Source organism: Pogoniulus pusillus, chromosome 15, assembly GCF_015220805.1.
Source record: "Pogoniulus pusillus isolate bPogPus1 chromosome 15, bPogPus1.pri, whole genome shotgun sequence".
Classification (NCBI taxonomy): domain Eukaryota; kingdom Metazoa; phylum Chordata; class Aves; order Piciformes; family Lybiidae; genus Pogoniulus; species Pogoniulus pusillus.
Window position 1 is genome coordinate 23,079,130 of NC_087278.1, and position 24,699 is coordinate 23,103,828.

General features: G+C 46.6%; 1 protein-coding gene across 18 annotated transcripts in view; it reads right to left on the bottom strand.

Moving 5' to 3' along the window:
* The window catches only part of MICAL3 (microtubule associated monooxygenase, calponin and LIM domain containing 3), a 218,544-nt gene that overhangs the window by 130,573 nt on the left and 63,272 nt on the right, over positions 1-24,699 (bottom strand). For 17 of the 18 annotated variants that reach the window (XM_064155739.1, XM_064155746.1, XM_064155744.1 and 14 more), the window contains exons 2-4: positions 14,874-15,249; positions 1,915-2,122; positions 564-680 (exon numbers count right to left, since the gene is read on the bottom strand). In XM_064155739.1, coding sequence (XP_064011809.1) covers positions 564-680; positions 1,915-2,122; positions 14,874-15,137 — 589 coding nt within the window. In that variant the 5' untranslated portion in view covers positions 15,138-15,249. The remainder of the gene's footprint in view (positions 1-563; positions 681-1,914; positions 2,123-14,873; positions 15,250-24,699) is intronic. The other variant, XM_064155748.1, reaches the window with a different exon arrangement.

The window sequence follows — 24,699 nt, forward strand, 5'->3', positions numbered from 1 at the left end:
ATATGGTTGACAGGGCACAGCCACTCTTTGTCAACCAGAGGCAGAGACAGCTCTAGTAAATCCCTCTCAACTATTACTTTTAAGGATCACTACAATCTTTATAGTTTCTCTACTAGCTGTTCAATGAATAGGATAGCAAAAGCCAAGTAAGACACCAATTCCCGTGTCAATCAGAGAACAGGTTTCACAAAGATACAAGAAACACAGCAAGGAGCATTCACAGATGTAAATATCCTTAAGTGACTGCTAGGAAAGGAACTGTTTTAAAAGGGGATCTTCTAAAAGGGGATCTTCTAAGTGGAATAGCTTAAATGTTTTAGAGGCAACTATCAACTGCTGTGTCTTGGTCTATTTCTATGTGGTACTTCAGGTGATTCAGTTCATAGATTAAGTAATTTGGATTTGTCACTAGAAAAAGTAAATCCTAGTGAAAATTTAAGCAAAAGTGCATTAAGAATTACTCTTATTAATGAGGAAAATAGTCACAAGCAGGGTTAAAGTGTAGGAGTCTGCATCCTGCCTAACTTCCCCCTTCCTCTACTACCCATTTCAGTGCTACTTGCTTTCATTCTCCTGATCCTCCGGAGGGTAAACAAGCCCCTGAAATTCCACATTGACATGGATCTCTATTCCCAAGATCAAGGCCACCTTTAAAAGGATAAGTTGGAGCTGACGGATACCTGCAAAAAAACCAAACAAATAATGAAGACATAAGAAGAAAAGAAGAAGAAAAGAGCACAAGTGCCCACGTGGCTCTGTTTTATATCACTGATAAATTGATTTTGAAGGCCAGCTGCCTCTTTTTCCCCACTCTGTTCCTAGCATTCCATCCAGGCTGCACTGGTGCACAATGCCAAGGAATTTTCACACAGCTCAAAATCCAGCCCTTTCTAAAGAACAGAGAGAGCTTTTTTGTGTGTTTCAGTCCACAGATCAGCCACGAGGGAACATGCTTTGCAGGAGAGGAAAGGAGGGCACTTCTTTCACAGGTGCCAACTGGCCATTTGGTTACCCTAGCCTAACACTGAATTATAGAATCAAACAGGTTGGAAGAGATCTCCAAGATCATCTAGTCCAACCTATCCCCCATCCCTATCCAGTCAACCAGACCATGGCACTAAGTGCCTCAGCCAGGCTTTTCTTGAACACCTCCAGGGATGGTGACTCCACCACCTCCCTGGGCAGCCCATTCCAATGCCAATCACTCTCTCTGCCAACAGCTCCCTCCTAACATCCAGCCTATACTTCCCCCGGCACACCTTGAGACTGTGTCCCCTTGTTCTATTGGTGGTTGCCTGGCAGAAGAGACCAACCCCCACCTGGCTACAGCCTCCCTTCAGGTAGGACAGGCAGTGCATTCACGATGATACATTGCTTGCTGAGATGGATAAAAACAAAACACAAACATAAACAACAGAGTTGCTCTCTGGTTTTGGCTGCCTCCTTTCTCTCTCTAACCTCCTGTCTGTGTAACTAACCCTTCTGCTTCCTAACCCCCTTGGCCGATTCTCCAAATTCCACTCGAGCATAAGGCAAACTCTGGGATAAGGTAAAGGGGTGGAAAGGAGGTGGAAGGGTGGTTGAGAGCCCCTCCTGGGAACTCTGGAGGGCTGCTGTGTTTCTGTATTACCATTTTAACTTGTATACTTCTGTCTATAGCTGTTCAGATTGTAAATACCTGCTTGTACATTCTGCTAAGCTGTAAATATAAAGCTTCATTCTTCTGATTTCCAGCTCGGCTGAGTCTAGGCTGTGATTTTCACAAGAGTGGGCAGGCAGGTAACACTCAAACCATCGCAAGAGGTAATGCTGATTTGTCACAAAGGACACGCAAGCAGTGATCAGCACAGAGCTGATCATGAGCTACTCTACACCTGCCCTTCCCCCATGAAGAACTTAGGGCTATGTACTTACTGATATGGTCTATGGATCCTGCACAGAACTTGCCGTAGAACTTTTTGGCGCCGAGACCCCTCAAGTCGTGGATGGTGAAGGGCCACAAGTGCAGCACGTTATTGCGGGAAAAGGCATCCCTCTTCTCTATGACCACCACCTTGGCTCCCAGGAACGACAGGTCGATGGCTGTACGAAGGCCACAGGGTCCAGCCCCAATTATCAGACACTGCAAAACAAAGAGTGCAAAGTGACTGCACAGTCCTCAGAGGAAGCATGTTTTTACCACAGCTTCCAAGCATCCCGCAGCACTCCTTATCTGCAGCAAGCTGAAGTTTCAGACCAGCCTTTCTGCTGTTTTCTGCCACATTCTGTCACCCAGACCTTAGAGCAGTAACTGCAGCCTGAGAAAGAAAGCACATCACAGAGCAGTGAAAAGTCTGGAGAGCCAGGCAAGTGAACTGCCTGGCTGCAGCCTATGTTTTATGAAGGTGTATGCCCTAAGCTCTGTAACCTCCTAGACAATGTTTGAAGGCTTCTCCCTCTACCATTCCATCCATTGAATGTTTTCTTGAGAGGAAAACCAAGAAAGACAGGACAAAGTCTCTTCTCATCTTCCAAAGCATGAGCTGGCCTTTCTTGAGAAAATCTTTAACACCAGAAATTCCAACTCATCAGAGAGCAGCACAGCAGTGGCTACAGCAGATACACACACCAGATGCTAATGGCTCTATAAACGTCACTGACAGCAGCACAGCAGTGGAACTGGAACACTCTGACACAGCTATGCTGCTGCTTCCACTACTGCAGCAGAGGAAACTTCAAGAAACTAAGCATCATGCAAATACAAGCTTCATGTGACTAGACAATTCATCAATTGGTTGGTTGTCTCCATCCTAGCTTTTGCCATATCACAGAAACATTCCAGCTGGAAAAGCCCCTCAAGACCACCAAGTCCAACCCAGAATCCTATTCTACAAGATGCACTCTAAACCATAGCCACAAGCACCACATCCAAACTATCTTTAAACACATCCAGGGGTGGTGACTCCACCTAGCTGTGCAGCACATTCCAATGCCTGACCACCCTCTCCTTGTGTCCACTCTAACCCTGCCCTGCCACAGCTTGAAGCCATTCTCACTTGTTCTATCACTAATCACCTCTGAGAAGAGACCAGCACCAACCTCTCCACAACCTCCTCTCAGGCAGATGTAGACAGTGATGAGGTCTCCCCCAAGCCTCCTCTTTTTCTATCTAACCATCCCCAGCTCCTTCAGTTGCTCTCGACACTATTTACTCATATCAAAGGTCTTTCCTCTTCTCATATCTTTTTCCACTCCACTCAAAGAGACTATCATTGGCTAATAAACAACTTGACAGTGTGTAATTGTTGCATATCTAGTGTTGGAAATACTTGGAGAAACCTCTGCACCTTCCCTTTCACAAAGGGGCAGTCTTGGAAAGCAAACAGCTTGACACTTGGTTTGATCCTTGTCTGATTCAAGGATTTCTTTCCAGCACTGACATAGCTGAAGTCTTGCAAAACTTCAGTCTGCAAGGACATTTGTCTTCTGGCAGATTAAGGGTTGACCTGCTGGACAGCAACTCAGCAAAGGACCTGGGAGTCCTGGTGGACAGCAAAGCTAACCATGAATGTGCAGTGTTCACCTGTGGCCAAGAAAGCCAATGGTATCCTGGGGTGCACTAAGAGGATTGTGACCAGCAGGTCAAGGAAGGTTGTCCTCCCTTTCTACTCTGCCCTAGTACCATGCCCAGTTCTGGGCTACCCAGTTCAAGAGAGACAAGGAACTGCTAGAGAGAGTCCAGTGGAGGGCTACGAAGATGATTAGGAGACTGAAGCACCTTTCCTTAGAAGGAAAGACTGAGCTATCTGGGACTCAGAAAGGGGATTTTATCAATGCTTATAAATATCTAAAGAGTAGGTGTCAAGAGGATGGAGCTAGACTCTTTCATATGTGCCTAGTGAACAGGCAAAGGGGCAAAGGGTACAAAGCAGAATACCTCATGTTCCATCTGAACATGCAGATAAACCTCTTTACTTTGAGGGTGACAGAGAACTGGATCAGGCTGTCCAGAAAAGCTGTGGAGTCTCCTCTCTGGAGATATTCAAAACCTGCCATTGCAGGATCCTGTGCTCTAGAACCTGCTTTAGCAGGAGAGTTGACTGGATGATCTCCAGAGGTCCCTCCTGTGACTCTGTGATACAATACAGCAAAGTCATTTAAGCTAAAAAAGCCAAGGTAGTCAATTGCCACTTCTTATTTTGTGCAGTCCACACAGAAAGCCAGCATGAGGATGGGCATCCACAGGAAGGTGACACTCAGGCCATTTTGCCATGCCATTTTTTGTACTCTGATATCTACTGAGTACAGTCCAGACCTAGGGAACGAAGACTGTGCTACAGCTGTGACTACTGCTCTCACTTGAGTGTCCTCCACATTCTCACACCCCCTTATGGCTGCACAACAAAGCTTTGTGAGAAATTGAGAGGTATGCTAAAACCTACTGACAAGGTTGGATTCTAATTCACAGCCTGTCCCAAAGCAAAGCTTTATTCATTGGTAGTCCCCATAAGGCAATTTTTACAGGTGTGAGAGACTAAAATCTTTTCTCTCTTGTACAGGTAAATCAACAGAGACAAAATCCCCTTTGCTCCTCTGAGACAACAATTGCTCAGAAGCTGTGGTGCAAGCACATCCTGAGTGGTTTCCCTGTTAAGACCACTAGTGCCCAGGCTGTGCCAGGGGAAATTTAGGCTGGAGGTGAGGAGAAAGTTCTTCCCTGAGAGAGTCATTGGACACTGGAATGGGCTGCCCGGGGAGGTGGTGGAGTCGCCGTCCCTGGAGCTGTTCAAGGCAGGATTGGACATGGCACTTGGTGCCATGGTCTAGCCTTGAGCTCTGTGGTAAAGGGTTGGATGTGATGATCTGTGAGGTCTCTTCCAACCCTGATGATACTGTGATACTGTGAAGGGGCAAAAACCCACAGCCAGACTCCTGCAGGCACAAAGGGGTCACACAAGTCCAATAAAGACAGGATAATTGTAAACGACCTGCCTGATGGATCAGCTCTGCTCACTGCCAGCACACCTGGCAGTCACTCATGCATTTATGTGACCAGGGTGTGGGCCAGGGGGAGATCTGAAAAGCTGAATAAAAGACACTGACCCCACACCAGTTTTAATGAGAGTGTGAGAAAACATCACCATGGATATCCAGGCTGAAAACAACAGTCTAGGAACCCTCTCTCCACCACCACCACCAGCCATGCCATGCCCTAAGTTTTGCCTGCTGTAAGAACAGAACAACTCCTGGAGCAGAGAGAATTCCACTGAGAAACACTACACACTGCAGGCTGCTCAGAGAAGGGAGAACCATAAGGGATGCTCTCTCCCTCCCCTCCTCCATCCAAGGACAGCACAAGCCAACAAGGATGAATGCAGGGACACCTCCTCCTAGCCAAAGCAACAGCAGCCACCTTCCTTGGACCTTCTCCAGACAAAGAAAACATCATTGGAGGGGTGTGGTAATATAGTTCCTTTCCTGCTCTCCTCTCTTTGTCCATTTGTTTCTCTCCCTCTCTTTCTCTGCTATGGTCACTTTATCCTTTAATAAATAGTCTCACCTTTGACAGTTGGCCCTGCTTGTGCCTCAATTTCAGGCACAGCAACGTATAAGAACAAATCTCTCTCTTCTGGACCGAAACATTTTTAGCCTCTGTCCTGCAGACCAAGACCACATTTTCACCAGTTGTTCACTGGGACATAAACTCTGCAAATAACATGAGCCTGAATAAGGAGCCAAACAGCACAAGTCACAGAAGTGATGACAGAACAACAGGCACACAAATTCCAAGTAAGAGAAGAAGTCCCATAAATCTGAGGGCAAGGATCCAAGTCTAGAAGACAAGGGAAGAACAGCAGCACTGCTTCTTTAGTAGCTTAGGAACCTGAAGACATTTGGGAGAAAAGGCAAGCTATGAAATTCCTAAAGAGACTTGTTTGTTGAACAGGTGTCTGGTTTATCATTTGTTACAAGGGATATTGATTAGGATCCAATACATTCTTCCCATTGAATCCTGTCTTCTTTGTAAGTCTAACTCTCCATACATAGTCTTCTTTTGAAAACTTAAGGAAATTATCTAAGCACATTATATTTATCTAGGTAATAAAAACTTTCCCATCTAACAACTAAAACCTAAGAGACTTGATTAATAAGCAACAAGACCACACTGAACTGGCTGACTTTGATAAGTGTGCTGGTTTGAAGCTAGCTAGAATGTTTTGGTGAGGAGGACTGGATCACAGGCTGTGAAAGGAAAACAAGGCTGATGTCTACTTCACTCATAGGCTTGCTGAGAGGTACAAAAACAAGAATCCAAACATAGATAAGTCACCACTTCTGCAGGGGAGCTCTGAGCTGCATCTCTCTCTCTAACCTCACCCTTCATTTCTCTGGTTAATCCACTTTGCCTCCTAACTCCCTGGCCAAACCTCCATTCTTCCTTGAGACTGGGGTAAGGTTGAGAGAGGTGGGAGAAGGTGAAGGTGCAGTTGGGAGCCCCTCCTGGGGACTCAGGTTTCTGGGAGGGCTGTTGTGTTTCTGTATTACCTTTTTACTTTGTATATTTCTGTATATAACTGTATACACTGGAAATACCTGCTTGTATATTCTGCTAAGCTGCAAATAATAAGCTTCATTCAATTTCTAGAGCTGGCTGAATCTAGTCTGGGTGATTTCCAAAGTGTAGGGGGGCAGAGAACACCAAAATCACCACATCCTTTTATTTTGGTGCCCAAAGTGGGGCAAATTAATTTTGAGTGATTGTTAATTAGCTCTGGGAATCAGAATGAAGCTAATGAAGAAGCTATTTTACTTAGTGGGGGCCATTGTGTGCTCTGTCTCCTGTTTTCTTGTTTATAATTGGATCAAGGCACAAATTGGTTACCTTTTGTTTAATCTAATGTTGACAACGATCAAAGATAAACTTACATCCATTTTTTGGGGTTGAGGGGATTTCATCCTTGGCTATGTAGGGTTTAACATCACTGAGTTAATATCACTTTCCCCATATAAAATAGTTAAAATGGAGTACACTACAGTAAAAAATAAGTTGTACTAAGATCAAACTATTCCAACTCTTGTCTACAGAACCAATTATATATTAATGTTGTCAAAGAAATGTAGACACATTTTCTCCACAACCTTGCCCACCACCTCCACTTGAGGATGCATTTAAAACCCAGGTTATGTGTAAGACCTTAGGTGTTGTGGATGTACAATACATGACACTTGAAGGAACTCATGGTCAAAGTCACCTTCACTTTTTACCATCATAAGAGTATTAAATTCTGCTGTGAAACAGTGAGTTTCAAGGCCAGAAGATTCTGCTCCCATTTCTACCTCCAGTTTCAGCTCTCCTGTAGAAACCTACCTTGTGATGATACTCTCACAGGCAGCAATAATTATGTGATGCCAAGTACTGTGTCCAGTTCTAGAGCCCCCATTACAAGAAAGATCTGTTCATGCTGGAACACGTTCAGGGAAAGGCCACAAGGATGATCAGAGGGTTGGAGCTGCTTTGCTATGAGGACAGCCTGAGAGAGTTGGGGCTGTTCATTCTAGAGAAGAGAAGACTCTGAGGTAACCTCATTGTGGCCTTACAGTACCTGAAGGGGACTACAAGTAAGCTGGGGAGGGACTTCATAGGGTGTCAGGTAATGACAGGAGTGGGGGGAATGGAGCAAAACTAGAAGTGGGTAGATTCAGGTTGGATGTTTAGAATAAGTTCTTCACCATGAGGGTGGTGAGAGACTGGAACAAGTTGCCCAGGGAGGTGGTGGAAGCCTCATCCCTGGGAGTTTTTAAGGCCAGGCTGGATGTGGCTTTGGGCAAACTGACCTAGTGTGAGGTGTCCTGATTCATGGCAGGGGGGATGGAGCTGGATAATTTTTGGAGTATCTTCCAGCCCTCACAATTCTATGATTCTAAGCACAGCCAAGTAACTAAAGGCAGCTATTGTTGTTCCTTATTCCCTTCCCCTCAATGACTTCAGACAACTGCTGCAACTCCAAGCTGTCTCACTCCTCAGAAACACATCCTGCCCGAGATCTTTCAGACAGATTACATTAAGTTTTCAGTAACAGCACCATGGCAATGTAAGATGAAATGCAAACTGCAATCTCCTATTCTCTGTAGAGCCAAAGAGAAGAGGGCCTTGTTTGTACTATTTACCTCTGAATGACCCACCCTGGCCAAGTCCTGCTTTCAGCAACACTGATTATCTGAATTCTGGGCAACCTGGACACTGGGCTTGTGAAGAGCTCATTGGAACCTGTTCAGAGAAGGGCAACAAAGCTGGTGAGGGGCCTGGAGCACAGCCCTGTGAGGAGAGGCTGAGGGAGCTGGGGTTGTGCAGCCTGCAGAAGAGGAAGCTCAGGGGGGATCTCATTGCTGTCTACAACTACCTGAAGGGAGGTTGTAGCCAGGTGGGGTTGGTCTCTTCTGCCAGGCACCCAGTAACAGAACAAGGGGACACAGTCTCAAGTTGTGGCAGGGAAAGTCTAGGCTGGATGTTAGGAGGAAGCTGTTGGCAGAGAGAGTGACTGGCATTGGAATGGGCTGCCCAGGGAGGTGGTGGAGTCGCTGTCCCTGGAGGTGTTGAAGCAAAGCCTGGATGAGGCACTTAGTGCCATGGTCTGGTTGACTGGGCAGGGCTGGGTGCTAGGTTGGACTGGATGATCTTGGATGTCTCTTCCAACCTGGTTGATTCGATGATTCTATGATCCATAACCAGTTTTCAAACAGGCAAGAAAGAACTACTCTACAGAGGATGGGAACTTCAAAGCGTTCGAGTACAAAGAAGCTGAGCTTCCTAAAGAGATCAGTGACTCCCATTCTGTAAGACAGATAAAAGCCTGACCTTCACTTTAAATCCCATCATCTCCACATGCCCACCTCAGTTTTTGTGGTTCTCAATCAGTTGTTTGTGAATTATGTTAAACATTAGGAATACAAAACTAAGTGACAGAGATCAGATATGATTCAGTTCTCACAAGTCCTCCACTTTGAGTAGTTATGATTATCTCTTAGGCATTACATGCAAACATTTAGTAACAGATACTGTTAGGAGAGCAAACAGCTATCAGAAATGGCACAGAAAAATACAAAAAGAACACATGTATTTATAACTTCTCTGCATTATAAAGTCTAAAGTTTGTATCTGAAGACATACTAAACCAATTTATCATCACAGGTCTATATTCTTTAAGACATACTAACAACCCCCCCCAAAAAAAAACACCAAAAGAAACAGCTGCATTTAATTTCCTCTTAGCTACCAACTTCCTAGGTGTTTCTGGGCCAGGACACAAGTAGAGTGGCACTTTTCATTTATTCACCATCCACTCTTTTAACTTGTGTTTCTATACAGCATCTCACCAAAAGCTTGGCAAATTACTCCCTGGCTTGCCTCCATTCTTCTTCCTCTTTTCCTTTGCTCTTTCTTCTCCTTGTCACCCACATAGAGCAGCCACAGAATGAGCCCTCTCATTCCTCCAGCAAAGAGCATGATTACTGACATGCCCACAGCCACCATTTCCTCCTCCCACCCCTCTGGTCCTTCACATCAGCACCAGTAAGTTCTGAGGTTTGTCTTTCATCATTAAACAATGGACAGACACACATGGCCTTCCAGTATCTGAAGGGGCCCTAAAGGAGGGCTGGGGAGGGACTACTGACAAGGTCTTGTAATGACAGGATGAGGTCTAACTGGGTTTAAACGGGCAGAGGAGAAATTCAAACTAGATGTTAAGAAGTTCTTTACACTGAGGGTAGCGAGACACTGGCACAGGTTGCCCAGGGAGGTTGTGGCTTCTCCCTCTCTGGAGGTGTTTAAGGCCAGGTTGGATGAGACCTTGAGTGACCTCTTCTAGTGGGAGGTGTCTCTGCCTATGGCAGAGGGTTGGAACTGGATGAGCTTTGAGAACCCTTCCAATCTAAACCATTGTATGATTCTATGACCCCCAGAGTCTCTCTGTTTATCTCACAACGATTTAATCTCCAAGATCACTGCTTGCTGATTCTACAATCACTCTCTTGATCCCACTTCTCCAATGCATAGAATAGAATCATAGAATCAACCAGGTTGGAAGAGACCTCCAACATCATCCAGGCCAACCTAGCACCCAGCCCTGTCCAATCAACCAGACCATGGCACTAAGTGCCTCAGCCAGGCTTTGCTTCAACACCTCCAGGCACGGCGACTCCACCACCTCCCTGGGCAGCCCATTCCAATGCCAATCACTCTCTCTGCCAACAACTTCCTCCTAACATCCAGCTTAGACCTCCCCTGCCACAACTTCACACTGTGTCCCCTTGTTCTGTTGCTGCTTGCCTGGCAGAAGAGACCAACCCCACCTGGCTACAGCCTCCCTTCAGGTAGTTGTAGACAGCAATGAGGTCACCCCTGAGCCTCCTCTTCTCCAGGCTAAACAACCCCAGCTCCATAGAATCAAATCAATTCCACCCTACACTCTCTCCAGCTTGGCTCTGCTGCATGAAAAAGGCTACTCTTTTGGACTACACAAAATCTCTAGCAAACTCTCAGGACAAACTTGCCTCCCAGCACAGAATCATAGAAAGTTTTCATTTGAAAAGGACTCTATTTCAGTCCTACTCATCTTGTGTCACACACAGCAAGAGCAACTCCCAAATCTAACGAATGACAAAGTGCAGCTCAATTTTCAGAAAAGCAAGTTTGAATTTTTCTCCACCATGTCCACAGTGCTTGGAAAGTTTATTACTAAAATTACACAAGAACCCCTGCATTTATTCACCCCTTAAGTCCTTCCTTTCTTATGCTGCCCAAGAGGTGTAAACTTTAGCAGAGGATGGACTCCTGGGGCTGCTGCCCACTCTGATTACCAGCAGTGTCCAACTGTTTTATTTATGTTTTTCAACTTTATATGCTCCTCTTATCTGGCATCTGAAGGATCAATTCCAAACTATGAGGAAAAATGTTCTTTGAGACATTTTGGTCCATTAGTCATTTTTCCAAGAGTTAGTGTAGTAACAAATCCCACTTGAAAATGGCCATTGAAAAGCAAAATGGAATAAACAAGCAAGGAATTAACTTTCTACTATCTAGTTGTGAATTAAATTTCAGTCCCCTCACTACAATTAGGGTACTACTAATTAAAACTGCCCCTCACTACAAGAGAGACATTGATTTGCTGGAGCATGTCCAGAGAAGAGCAGTAAAGTTGGTGAAGGGTATGGAGAACATGTCTTGTGAGGAGCATCTGAGGGAACTGGAGTTCTTAAATCTGGAGAAGAGAAGGCTGAAGGGAGACCTTACTGCTCTCTACTACTATCTGAAAGGAGCCTGTAGTGAGGTGGAGTTGAGTCTCTTCTCCCTAAGTATCAAGGACAAGAGGAAATTGCCTAAAATTGTGCCAGGAGGCTTAGACTGAATATCTGGAAAAGTTTCTTTACTGAAATTGTGATCAGGCATTGGGGTTGGCTGTGCAGGGAGATGGTGGAGTCGCTATCCCTCGAGGTGTTCTGAACACACGTGGACATGGCACTTAGAGACATAGTTTAATGGCCATGGTGGTGTTAGGTTATGGTTGGACTTATTCTTAGAGGCCTTTTCCAACCAGAGCTATTCTATCATTCTGTGGTCTGAAATGACTGACATTTCCTGAACAAGATGTATGTTCAACTCAGTTCTCTGAGGAATTAGTCATTTATGCCTCCTATTTGTGGCCTTGCAGGATCTGAAGGGGGGCTACAAAAAAGCTGGGGAGGGACTTTTTAGGCTCTCAGGGGGTGACAGGACTAGGAGGAACGGAGCAAAGCTGGAGGTGGGAAGATTCAGAATGGACATGAGGAGGAAACTGTTCAGCATGAGAGTGGTGAGAGCCTGGAATGGGTTGCCCAGGGAGGTCGTTGAGGCCCCATCCCTGCAGGTGTTTAAGGCCAGGATGGATGGGCCTCTGGCCAACCTGGTCTAGGGTAGGGTGTCCCTGGCCATGGCAGGGGTGTTGGAACTAGATGATCCTTGTGGTCCCTTCCAACCCTGACTGATTCTGTGATTTAAGACATTTCCTTCTCCTTCAAGAGAAGCAGCAGTATCTATTGTCTTCAATTAAGGCAAACAGAATCCTGTTCCAGTTTTATCATATTCTGCACTACCTTTTTTTTTAAGCAAAGAAGATTGTATGACAGTTTACCAAAGGAACACAGTCCATTTGTACTTTGCTGAATGATATAAAGAGGGGTTTTCGGTAACACAGGCTCATACTGTACTGTGCAATGGTACAGCACATAAATGCCAGCTCACAATTATTCTGCTTAAAAAGAATAAGTAAGGATGTGTGTGTAAAAGTAGGAATTCCTGCAGTAAATACCACACACATCAACCTTTCAAAAGCAATCTTTTAGAAGTATGCATTTCCACAGCAGTGTTGTTTCTTTCTTGGAACATGGAATCCAGGTGATCACTTTCTAAATGATGGTAAATGCAACACTTGCCAAACTAGGAGGAAAGTTCACTTTTGTGGAGAGAGACATCAGAGCACTAATGGAGTTAAGTCCTGCTGGTATGCAGTCGCTAGTGGTATCCCCCAGGGCTCAGTACTGGGCCTGTCCTCTTTAGTACCTTTATCAATGATCTGGATGAGAGTACTGAGTGCACCCTCACCACGTTTGCAGATGATACCAAGCTGGGTAACTGTGTCCATCTGCTAGAGGGTAGGGAGGCTTTGCAGTGGGACCTGGACAAGCTAGACTTGATAGGCTAAGGCTAATTGTATGAAGTTTAACAAGACCAAGTGCCAGGTCCTGTACCTGGGTCACAACCACCCCATAGTAAGCTACAGACTCTGGAATGTGTGGTTGGAAAGCTGCAACTCGGAGAGGGACCTGAGAGTTCTGGTTGACAGTCAATTAAATATGAGCCAGCAGTGCCCAGGTGGCCAAGAAAGCCAATGGCATCCTGGCTGGGAGCAGAAACACTGTGGCCAGCAGGAACAGGAGGGGGTCGTCCCCCTGTGCTCAGCACTGGGGAGGCCACACCTCAAGTGTTGTGATCAGTTCTGGGCCACTCCAGGAAGGACACTAAGGACCTGGAGCATGTCCAGAGAAGGGCAAGGAAGCTGGAGAAGCGCCTGGAGCAGCTGCACTACAAAGAGGGACTGAGGAAGCTGGGAGTGTTCAGGCTGGAGAAGAGGCAGCTGAGGGGAGACCTCATTGCTCTCTACAGCTCCCTAAAGGGAGGTTGGAGCAAGGAGGGGGCAGCCTCTGCTGCTGGGTGGCAAGGGATAAAAGCAGAGGAAATAGTTCCAAGCTGCAGCAGGACAGGTTCAGGATGGATGCTAGGGAATATTTCTTCCCAGAGAGGGTTCTCAGATTTTGGAACACTCTACCTAGCAGGCAGTCCTGAGCCCTCATCCCTGGAGGTGTTTCAGCAACCTGTGGAGCTGGCACTTAAGGACATGGTTTAGTGTTGGCCCTTCAGTGCTGGGTCAAGGGTTGTACTGGAAGAGCTTTGAGGTCTCTCCCAGTTGAGTATTTTCTCTCCCCACCAGATATTTTGTGTGTTTCTGTGATTTTTCAAACACAATTTGTTAATTTCCAAACATGCACATTTTATATCTAGACTGCAACTGCAAATTTCACATCCCTGTTACTGCCTAACAAAAACTGCTAAAAAGGAAAAGCCTGCAAAGAGTGAAAGCTTACCAAGATTTTCTAAGCCAGTCTATAGTATTGATACCACAAAAATGTCAAACATGGAAACTTGCAGGATGGTTCACCTGAATACATTATAAATATTCTGGTCATTCCCAAGGATGGTCCCAACTGCAAGAGACATCCAAAGGTCATCCAGTCCAAACCCCAGCCCTGACCCAAATCAGCAGGGACATCCTCTACTAGATCAGATTGCCCACAGCCCTGTTGAGCCTTGCCCTGAGTATCTCCAGGGATGGGGCCTCAATCACCTCCCCAGGCAACCACTTCCAGTGTTCTGCTACCCTCATGGTGCAGAACTTGCTCCTAACATCCAGTCTAAATCTGGTCTAGTGTGAAGCCACTGCCCTTGTCCCGTCCCTGCAGGCCTTTGCAAACAGCCTCTCTGCAGCTTTCTTGTAGCCCCTTCAGGTACTGGCAGGCTGCCACTAGGTCTCCCAGAGCCTTCCCTTCTCCAGGCTGAATCACCCCAGTTCCCTCAGCCTGTCCTTGTAGCAGAGCTGCTCCAAAGCCCTGATCATTTTTGTGGCCCTTCTCTGGACCATTTAGCTCCTCTGGATAACCACTAGGCTCACCCTAAACAGGTGGTCAGTAAAATTTGGTAGTAACAAAAGGTAAGTTTTGACTAAGAGCCATCTGCTGAAAAACTGCAAACTGTGTTAGAACACTCCTGAATCTTGCCTGCACTTACACCAACACCAAGCAGGTATCTTTCTCTATTCAGGCATTTGTATTGTGTATTCCAGAGACAAACTGGGTAGTGGCTGTCTGGAACACAAACCCTATGAGGAGAGGCTGAGGGAGCTGGGGGTGTGCAGCCTGCAGAAGAGGAGGCTCAGGGCTGACCTCATTGCTGTCTACAACTACCTGAAGGGAGGCTGTAGCCAGGTGGGATTGGTCTCTTCTTCCAGGCGACCATCAACGGACAAGGGGACACAGCCTCAAGTTGTGCTGGGGGAGGTCTAGGCTGGATGTTAGGAGGAAGTTGTTGGCAGAGAGAGTGACTGGCATTGGAATGGGCTGCCCAGGGAGGTGGTGGAGTCACCATCCCTGGAAGTGTTCAAGGAAAGACTGGATGAGGCACTTGGTGCCATGGTTTGGTTGACTGGATGGGGCTGGGTGCTAGGTTGGACTGGATGATCTTGGAGGTCTCTTCCAACCTGGTTGATTCTATGATTCTAAGACCACCATAAAGCATCTCTTACCTTCGTGTTGGCGCATGCTTTCCCCTTTTTGTAGTCCTTATGGCTGCCTCTTTTATCCAATTTGGCCCACAAGGCTTTGGCTTTCCAGTAATTGAGCTTAGACTTGAGTTTGTGATAGAAAGAACGATAGTCCTTAGGCTTTAGCTCAAGATAGTCACAGAGCTCTTGGAAAGCCTTCAGAGTCCCCTTGCAGGTTGAGGCCTGGACAAATCTGTCGAAGAGAACATGAGCCTGGTTCACCTTCTCATTCTTGCTTTCCTCCATGTTTCACACTTTGCAGCTGCCCTGGGGGGCAGCTGTTCTCTTCCAGTCTGCCAGATTTCCAGATGTTGCTCTGATGAGCCACTTTCACCTCTGGCTGACAAACATGATTAACCTGAAAAAGAAAAAGAATAAAACATAACTGTTTGCTCTTTTTCTCCTTCTCAAAATTTTGTCTGAGCCTGCTGAACTGAGCACCCAGATTCTCAGTAATTAATAACACATCAGTCCTAAGGAAGTTGATTTATCAATATCCTGAGTGAAGCTGAGCCTTCCAAAGCTTAAACACCAACAGTAGGACATTGCATCTCTGTCAAATCACAAAATACTTTAACCTCAGCCAGTTCCCATAAAGCTTTATCAAATCTCCTTTCACTTGAACAGCACAGAAGTCATAAGTAAACTGGTAGCTCTTACATGATGATTTGGAAGCAGACAGAGCTTTTAGAGCAGATTTACCAATGATAACCAGAACACTGTGGTAACACCACAGCAATAGTTACATGCTGGTCTGAAATACTACTATCACTAATCCAGGCTGGATGGGGCTCTGGCCAGCCTGATCTAGGGTAGGGTGTCCCTGCCCATGGCAGGGGGGTTGGAACTAGATGATCCTTGTGGTACCTTCCAACCCTGACTGATTCTATAAGCACTGTAGGAGCTGGTATTCAACCAATCACATTTTCATTTTTTCATTCTAAAAGGACACATATCTTTGAGATAAGAGAGCCAATGGCATCCGGTCCTGGATCAGGAACAGTGTGGCCAGTAGGACAAGTGAGGTTATTCTGCCCCTGTACTCAGCACTGCCTAGGCCACACCTCAGGCTGTGTCCAGTTCTGGGCTCCTCAATTCAAGAGAGATGTTGAGGTGTTGGAAGGTGTCCAGAGAAGGGCAACAAAGCTGGTGAGGGGCCTGGAACACAAACCCTATGAGGAGAGGCTGAGGGAGGTGGGAGTGTGCAGCCTGCAGAAGAGGAGGCTCAGGGCTGACCTCATTGCTGTCTACAACTACCTGAAGGGAGGATGTAGCCAGGTGGGGTTGATCTCATCTGCCAGGCAACCAGCAACAGAACAAGGGGACACAGTCTCAAGTTGTGCTGGGGAAAATCTAGGCTGGATGTTAGGAGGAAGTTCTTCACAGAGAGAGTGATTGGCATTGGAATGGGCTGCCCAGGGAGGTGATGGCAGCACCATCCCTGGAGGTGTTCAAGAAAAGACTGGCTGCGGCACTTAGTGCCATGGTCTGGTTGACTGGATAGGGCTGGGTGCTAGGTTGGACTGGATGATGTTGGAGGTCTCTTCCAACCTGGTTGATTCTATGCTTCTATGATTCTATGATTTGCTGATGATAAATAAAGAGGATGGCATAACACAAACTGATCTTTCCATAGTCCTTGAAGATAGTGCTTCTCCAAATCACAAACTCAGTGACAGCTTCTGCAGTACTAGCAGAGAAGTTAAACTTGCTAATGCCAATGAAATGTTTAAGGAAAGATGTCAAGACTGAAAGCAAAAAGCCTGTCCTGTGTCAAGCAGCAAAAGCGTTTGTCTTATCTAGAGTCTATGCATCTATTCCTGTCAGTAAGCAGCTTAAGAGTGAAATGTGCCTGATCACAATGCTTGTTAGCTTCTCATACTAGTTTCTCTCTTCTGCAGTTTGCCACTTCTGATATGCAGGTCCCTACAAAACGTTAGCTCCTCAGCAGATGAAATACACTAACAGGAGGTCTGCTGCTCTCAGCTGCTCTTCTGAGATCCTGCAGAAGCAACCTGCAGACCTACAGAATTAATTGTTCAGATCACAAATAACTGATTTTGTTTAAAGAACAAATATTTTCTCCTCCTCTCTTTCTTTTATATATAAACATATCTCCTTCTTCCTTTCATACATAATACTAAGCATGTATATGGCTCTGCTCTCCAAGAAAGAAAAGCTCTGTTTGTCTTCAGAGAGGAGGGTGGCATGGGAACATATGTGGGCACTATGGAAGAAAAGGCCTTTCTGAGGTACTTTTTGTTCTTTGTTGTTCTGCAAAGGGTATTAAGGTAGAAAGAGAAATATGTTGGCTCTGATAAAACCTTTTAGAACCTCACCAGATCTTTTCCTGCTTCCAATGGACAGGAAGCCAAGTCAAACATTACAGCTCATGCTTCTTCCCCTTGCTTATGACAACTCTGCAACAGTTTATTTGGGCACTCCTGCATTTCATCCTAACATAGTATTTATTGCTTATGATTAGAAACAACACAGGAGACCTGAAAACCTTTACACAGAGGCACAACTGTTTGTTACCAAAACTAAAGCTTCCTCCAGAAGCCACTGTACAACACTGGTTATACAGCAGAATGCAATCCTGACTTTATTAGGACAAATGCTTCAGAGGATTCAGCACACATGAAGCTGTTTGTCTAACTGGCTAAGAGCAATGCCACATCCACAGCAGTACTGCTCACTAAGCTGGATGGAACTAACTGCTTGCCTTATTTTTGCATCTCAGCTTCAGAGTCGTGAAGGTGGAAATGTGCTCCGGACTCACGCCTCAGGGAAATCAACTTCATTACTGCAGCGGTCTAAGACACTGCACTTTAACCTTGTGTCTCCTGTTCTCAACAACATTATAAAAACAAACCAAACATCTCTTATGCTTAAATTAGCATTCCAGGGCATGTGTAATACAGACACAATAAAATATCTATAGTCCAGAGTCCTATGCCTCATTAATCAGCACAACCTCTGAAGCTGAATCCTATTTAGCGTTGTGTTCCCCCTATCTCTTGCACCCTACCGTATCACCCAACACTCACTTTACACCAGTGCTTCAGGTGGCTGAGCCTTCCAAAGAAAAAGCAATAACAGTTTTATAACCTCAGCTGAGTGGCAATTCAAGTCTGTGAGTCCACAGCCAGCTACTGCCACCTCCAGCTGCAAGGTTGACACATGCTTCATTGCCTGCTGTTCCACAGCGCTATTTTTTCACTAGAGGAGCGATGTGCCACTGGTTCTGCACTGCTCAGAATGAGCCCAGAGTTAAAATCCAACCTATTTACATTCTAGGAACTTACTGCTTTGTGTTCAAGGCTTTCAAGAGGCAAACCTGCAAAGGCAGGTCATTTTGCACTGTGCAGCAGGAGCAGCACATTAAAACAGCACTTCTGCCCACATCCCATTTCACACAGCCTATGAAGTCATTTGTGCCCTCAGGTCAAACAGAGGCTTCAGTCATCACATTAAGTCACTCCCTAGAACTCTGCATTCCTGATGTAAACGCCCAAAGCCCTTGGAATCCACAAGCGACACATCACAGAGCATGGAAACTACGGGAAGAAAGCAAGGGCAGGCAAGAATTCACTGCCAGGTACCCAGGGCATTTGTATGCCCTGCCGGCTGCCCTGCAAGCCTGCAGCACGCAGCGTGTTTTGTCTGGAGGCAGCTGATTGCTGACTCAGAAGCTCTGTAAATTCCTTGGCTGGAGTGCTGGGAGAGAAAGACAAAGCCTGTGAAAAAAAGCATGCAAGAACAGCGTTCGTGTTGCTGTTTAGAATAATAGCATGAGGTCGTTACTGACTCAGGGCTGCAAGTATGCTCTGGGGCTCCGGCACTTGCTGAGACACAAGAAACCAATGCAAACAGAGGCACTGGCAACCAATAATTCCAGGTGATGGCTCCTTCCCATAGTCACAATAGAGGCAGGGACATGAATATTTTACCAAGTGCACATACAAGAAGCCATCCAGTGCCCTACTTCTGTCAAAGGCAAGGGAACATAAGACAGAATGAATTTGGTCGAACGCATTCAAGTTCCTGCACCAAGTGCTGCAAACACAAGGCTCCCATATTCCAGGCAAGTAAATCCCCATCATGACAGTCACCTCCCCCACATTTTCTATCCTGATTTTGTTAAGTGTCCATTCAACTAATGATTTGAATCTGAAAAAAAAAATAAGGGAATGCATTTTCCAGCATTCTCCTTCATTTTTTCCCCTTTGCAAACTACTGAGTTAGTTAAATCTACATTCACAGCTTGTTCTGCCTAGCTCCAACCAGCATTTTGAGTGAATGAAACATCTGCCAAAGTAATTGCCCAGTTCCCCTTCAGAATGCTGAGTTTTCTGTGCACAGTGTAAATGCTTTCTCACATTCTGGCTATCTCACAGCCAGGCAAACACCACAGCTGCACCCCTGGCAGAAGTCAGGGATCAGCAAAGCACAGTAGTACTGGATGACTCTGAAAGCAAGCTGGTCCATCACACCGAAACCTACTGCTAGCTCCCACTGCCCCAGTGTCCCTCAATTTCATCCTTCCCAAGTCCCCAGTCCCTCAGCAGTACTCTCTATGCCCTTGTCTCCCTTTCGTGGTGCCCCAGCATGACTCGGTAACGTGCTCTGGAAACTCTGAGGTTACTGCAGTACCTATGCTGCCAGCATACACTTGCAACTTGGCGAGCAAAAGATTAAGCACAGATTACTGTTAAGCCTATGCTGCAGACAGTGGGGACACCTATTTTTGTCTCTCCCCTCCACCAAGCCTCCCATTTTCTTGTAGGAAATAAATGAGGTCAAAGATTTTTATTCCCATTCAAATCTGGATGGAACTGTTCCAAAGTTAAGGATGAACTCAAAAGCAGATGGACAAAGGGCTCCAGCCTGTAAACCTCCCCTCTTTAGGAAACACCACTATAAGAAGCCTTTACTCCAACAAATGAGAGGGCTCCATTTTCATTTCCAGGATTTGATTTGGCTGCACTACAATATGCTCATGACTTTAAGCAATCACTGACATCAAAAGGTGCAGCTTTAAGGCACTGGTAAGACTGTGAACAGATGGCAAAAAGAGAACAGTTTCGCCAAGAAGAGCTGAAGACAAAACTGGCTGCACTTACATTCTGCACACACAGTGGGAAAGCAGGACAAAGGCAAGGCTACCATTGTTTGCAGCTTCCCTCTCCTACCAGATGGACAAAAGGAACATCAGTAGCATCCACAGGGTGGTTTAAGGTGTTTTTTTAAATCTGCTCCCATTCATAAAATTCAACACTCAAGCAACTAATTCTGGCAAAGAGATGTTCACATGTTAATATGCTTATTGAGCCTCATTTTCACAGAGCAACAGAAACACTTGGGTTGGAAAAGACCCTCAAGAACACCAAGTCCAACCAATATCCCTACGAGGTTCACCCCTAAACCAAGCACCACATCCAAACAACCTTTAAACACATGCAGGGCTGGTGACTCCACCTCCCTGGGCAGTACATTCCAGTGCCTGACCACTCTTTCCAGGAAAAAAATTCTTCCTAATGTCCAGTCTAAGCCTGCCCTGCTGCAGTTTGAGGCCATGCCCTCTTGTTCTATCACTTACTACCTGTGAGAAGGACTGGCACTAATCTCTCCACAAGGCCCCTTCAAGATAGCTGTAGACAGTGACGAGGTCTCCCCTCAGCCTCCTCTGTTTCAAACTAACCATCCCCAACTCCTTAAGTCTCTCCTCATAAGATTTACTCTCCAGGTCCTTCACAGCTTCCTTGCCCTCCTCTGCACTGGCTCCAGCACCTCAATGTCTCTCTTGTATTGAGGTGCCCAAAACTGGACACAACACTCGAGCTGTGGCCACACCAGAGCCAAGTACAAAGGCACAATCACCTCCCTGCTCCCGCTGGACACAGCAGTTCTAATCTCAGCCAGGAAGCCTTTGTCTTTCTTGGCCACCTGGGCACACTGCTGGCTCATATTCAGCCACTTGTCAATTAGAACTCCCAGGTCCCTTTCTGCTAGACAGAGGCAGTGTCCAAGCAGGCTTTTTTATTTGTATGTCAGACAAAGTGCATCTCCATCCTGACCAAAATGCACTACAGGGGAGATGAGAACACATCCAGCCACAATCTCTACAGGATAGCTACAGTCAACACCCTGCCTAGGCAGGGGGAGCAAGAGTGCTGCGTCACTTCCAAGCGTCTACTGTCAGACCCTGTCTCCAGAGCACCATCTGAAACACAGCATCTCATACAATTACAGCATGGTTGGGATTGGAAGCGACCTTGACAGCTGAGCTGGGTTATCTTCAGCTAGTACAGGCAGCTCAGAGCCCCATCCAACCTGACATTGAATGCTTCCAAGGACTACCATATACCACCTCTCTGGGCAAGCTGTGTCAGTGTTTCACTATCCTCCCTGTAAACCCCCCAGGGCCCTTTCAGCTAGACCAAGGATCCTTGTTCCCGAAGGATCAGTGCTGGGCCCAGTCCTGTTCAATATCTTTATTGATGACCTGGACGAGGGGATTGAGTCCAGCATCAGTAAGTTTGCAGATGACACCAAGCTAGGAGCAGGTGTTGATCTGTTGGAAGGTAGGAGAGCCCTGCAGAGGGACCTGGACAGGCTGGATGGGTGGGCAGAGGCCAATGGGAGGAGATTTAATAAGGCCAAGTGCAGGGTTCTGCACTTTGGCCACAACAAACCCAAGCAGCACTACAGGCTGGGGACAGAGTGGCTGAGAGCAGCCAGGAGGAAAGGGACCTGGGGGTGCTGATAGACAGTAAGCTGAAGATGAGCCAGCAGTGTGTCCAGGTGGCCAAGAGAGCCAATGGCATCCTGGCCTGCATCAGGAACAGTGTGGCCAGTAGGTCAAGGGAGGTTATTCTGTCCCTATACTCAGCACTGGCCAGGCCACACCTTGAGTACTGTGTCCACTTCTGGGCCCCTCAATTCAAGAAGGATGTTGAGGTGCTGGAAGGTGTCCAGAGAAGGGCAACAAAGCTGGTGAGGGGCCTGGAACACAAACCCTATGAGGAGAGGTTGAGGGAGCTGGGCCTGTTTAGCCTGGAGAAGAGGAGGCTCAGGGGTGATCTTATTGCTGTCTACAACTACCTGAAGGGAGGCTGTAGCCAGGTGGGGGGTGGCCTCTTCTCCCAGGTAACCAGCAATAGAACAAGGGGACACAGTCTCAAGTTGTGGCAGGGTAGGTATAGGCTGGATATTAGGAAGAAGTTCTTCACAGAGAGAGTGATTGGCATTGGAATGGGCTGCCCAGGGAGGTGGTGGAGTCACTGTCCCCGGAGGTGTTCAAGCAAAGCCTGGCTGAGGCACTTAGTGCCATGGTCTGGTTGATTGGATAGGGCTGGGTGCTAGGTTGGACTGGATGATCTTGGAGGTCTCTTCCAACCTGGTTGATTCTCTGATTCTATGATTCTATGACCTTTCCAGCCACATTGCTCCAAGCCTGGAGCACTATTTGGGGTTCTGTGACCCAAGTGCAGGACCTGGCATTTGGCCCTGTTGGTTGTGATTCTGTGAAGACCAAAGCATATATAGGAACAGTTCATGTAATTTTCACATTAAGAGCAGCTCAATCCAGCCATGATTTGAAAAAGAAATGTAACTTGCATCAAAGGAGATGGAAATACATAAATGCAGAAGTAGTTACAGATAATAGTTTAGTACCCAAATTTTATCAAGGTACTGAAGAAAAATGTGTGCATTGTTTATTACTATTTCTTAAGTGCCACGGCATGACTACTGAAAATACCAGGTCTGCAAAATACAGCTCTGTAGCTACACAAACTCAACAAACCTACCATTCTGCTGCTGTCAGGCATGACTCTTTGATCACAGCAGAGCCCCTGCACTGAAGGAACACCAACATAAAGAAACAGACCAAGAAACAAATCACTTTTCTCCTCAGAAACAAGAGAGAAAGGAAATTACACCAAGGAAGAGGGAGCTGCCCCTTTATACATAACACAATAGTAGTCCATCTGGATAGCTGTCATACTGTAAGACAAGCTTCAAGAATCACAGAATGTTAGGGCTTGGAAAGGACCTCAAAAGCTCACCCAGTCCAAGCCCCCTGCCCCCCAGAGCAGGATCACCTACAGCAGATCACACATTGAATATCTCCAGAGAGAGAGACTCCACAATCCCCCCTGGGCAGCCTGTTCCTGTCTTCTGTCACCCTCACAAAGAAAAAGTTTTTCCTCATGTTTCCATGGAACTTCCTGTGCCTCAACTTCCACCAGTGCCCCTTGTCCTGGCACTGGGCAAAACTACCAGCTTAAATGTCTGACACAGCCACATGATTGATAAATCCCTCTCTGCACAAACCTTCATGTTGAGCATCCAGTAACCAGAGCTCTGACCCCTTCTCACGCAGTGCCAACTCAGCAGCTGTGAGTTTGGGAAGCTGAGGACACGCTGGGAGCTGGCCCAGAGCTGTGAAGAAGCACATGGTATTGTCTACAGGCACGGCAAAAGAGAACTCTTCCAAGTAAATGTGCCTTTATTAATGTGGTAGGATTCAACCACTTTTTGGTGTGGTCATTAACACAGCAAGTGACACGAGGAAAATGAAAGTCACAAGCTCCCCCAAAATCCAACAGTTCCCTTTGTTATCCCAGTGGTGAAATCCTACCTCTCCCACAAACCCTCCTGAGAAAACACAAGTCCTCAAAATGCAAATCCAGCTTTTTAATGTTGGGAGCCCTCAGGCTACAGGCATTTCCCATACAAACAACAGCCCACACCTGGAGCTGGCAGACCATAGGTATCTTCTTAGGAGCAACACCTCTGACTCCTAAGGTAAGCATAAACTCACTTCATACAAGGGGAAGGTGCCTTCGCTGCCAGGATGAAGAGTGTGGAGCATTCTTCACCACTTAACAGAGCAAGGAGGTTGAAAAAGTCACTCCCTCATATGAAGTGCAGCCAGACAGAGAGGGATCTGGGGGTGCTGATTGATACCTGCCTGAACATGAGCCAGCAGTGTGCCCAGGTGGCCAAGAGAGCCAGTGGCATCCTGGCCTGCATCAGGAATGGTGTGGTCAGCAGGAGCAGGGAGGTCATTCTGCCCCTGTACTCTGCACTGGTTAGACCACACCTTGAGGACTGTGTTCAGTTCTGGGCCCCCCAGTTTAGGAGGGACACTGAGATGCTTGAGCGTGTCCAGAGAAGGGCAACAAGGCTGGGGAGAGGCCTTGAGCACAGCCCTACGAGGAGAGGCTGAGGGAGCTGGGATTGGTTAGCCTGGAGAAGAGGAGGCTCAGGGGTGACCTTATTGCTGCCTACAACTACCTGAGGGGTGGTTGTGGCCAGGAGGAGGTTGCTCTCTTCTCTCAGGTGGCCAGCGCCAGAACAAGAGGACACAGCCTCAGGCTGCGCCAGGGGAGATTTAGGCTGGAGGTGAGGAGAAAGTTCTTCACTGAGAGAGTCATTGGACACTGGAATGGGCTGCCCGGGGAGGTGGTGGAGTTGCCATCCCTGGAGCTGTTCAAGGCAGGATTGGACGTGGCACTTGGTGCCATGGTCTAGCCTTGAGCTCTGTGGTAAAGGGTTGGACTTGATGATCTGTGAGGTCTCTTCCAACCCTGATGATACTGTGATACTGTGAAGCTGTTCCTGCTTTTACATTTCAACATAAAAAACACGTCCTAAAGTTAGTTCCCACCAAGTTTTACAAGCTGGACTTCCCCAGAGTTCTTCAAACACTATCCAATAACTTGAGGTGAGCACCTATACAAAAAACAGGCTTCCATGAAACAACTGGAATGACACTTTCATGAAGCTTTATTCCTGT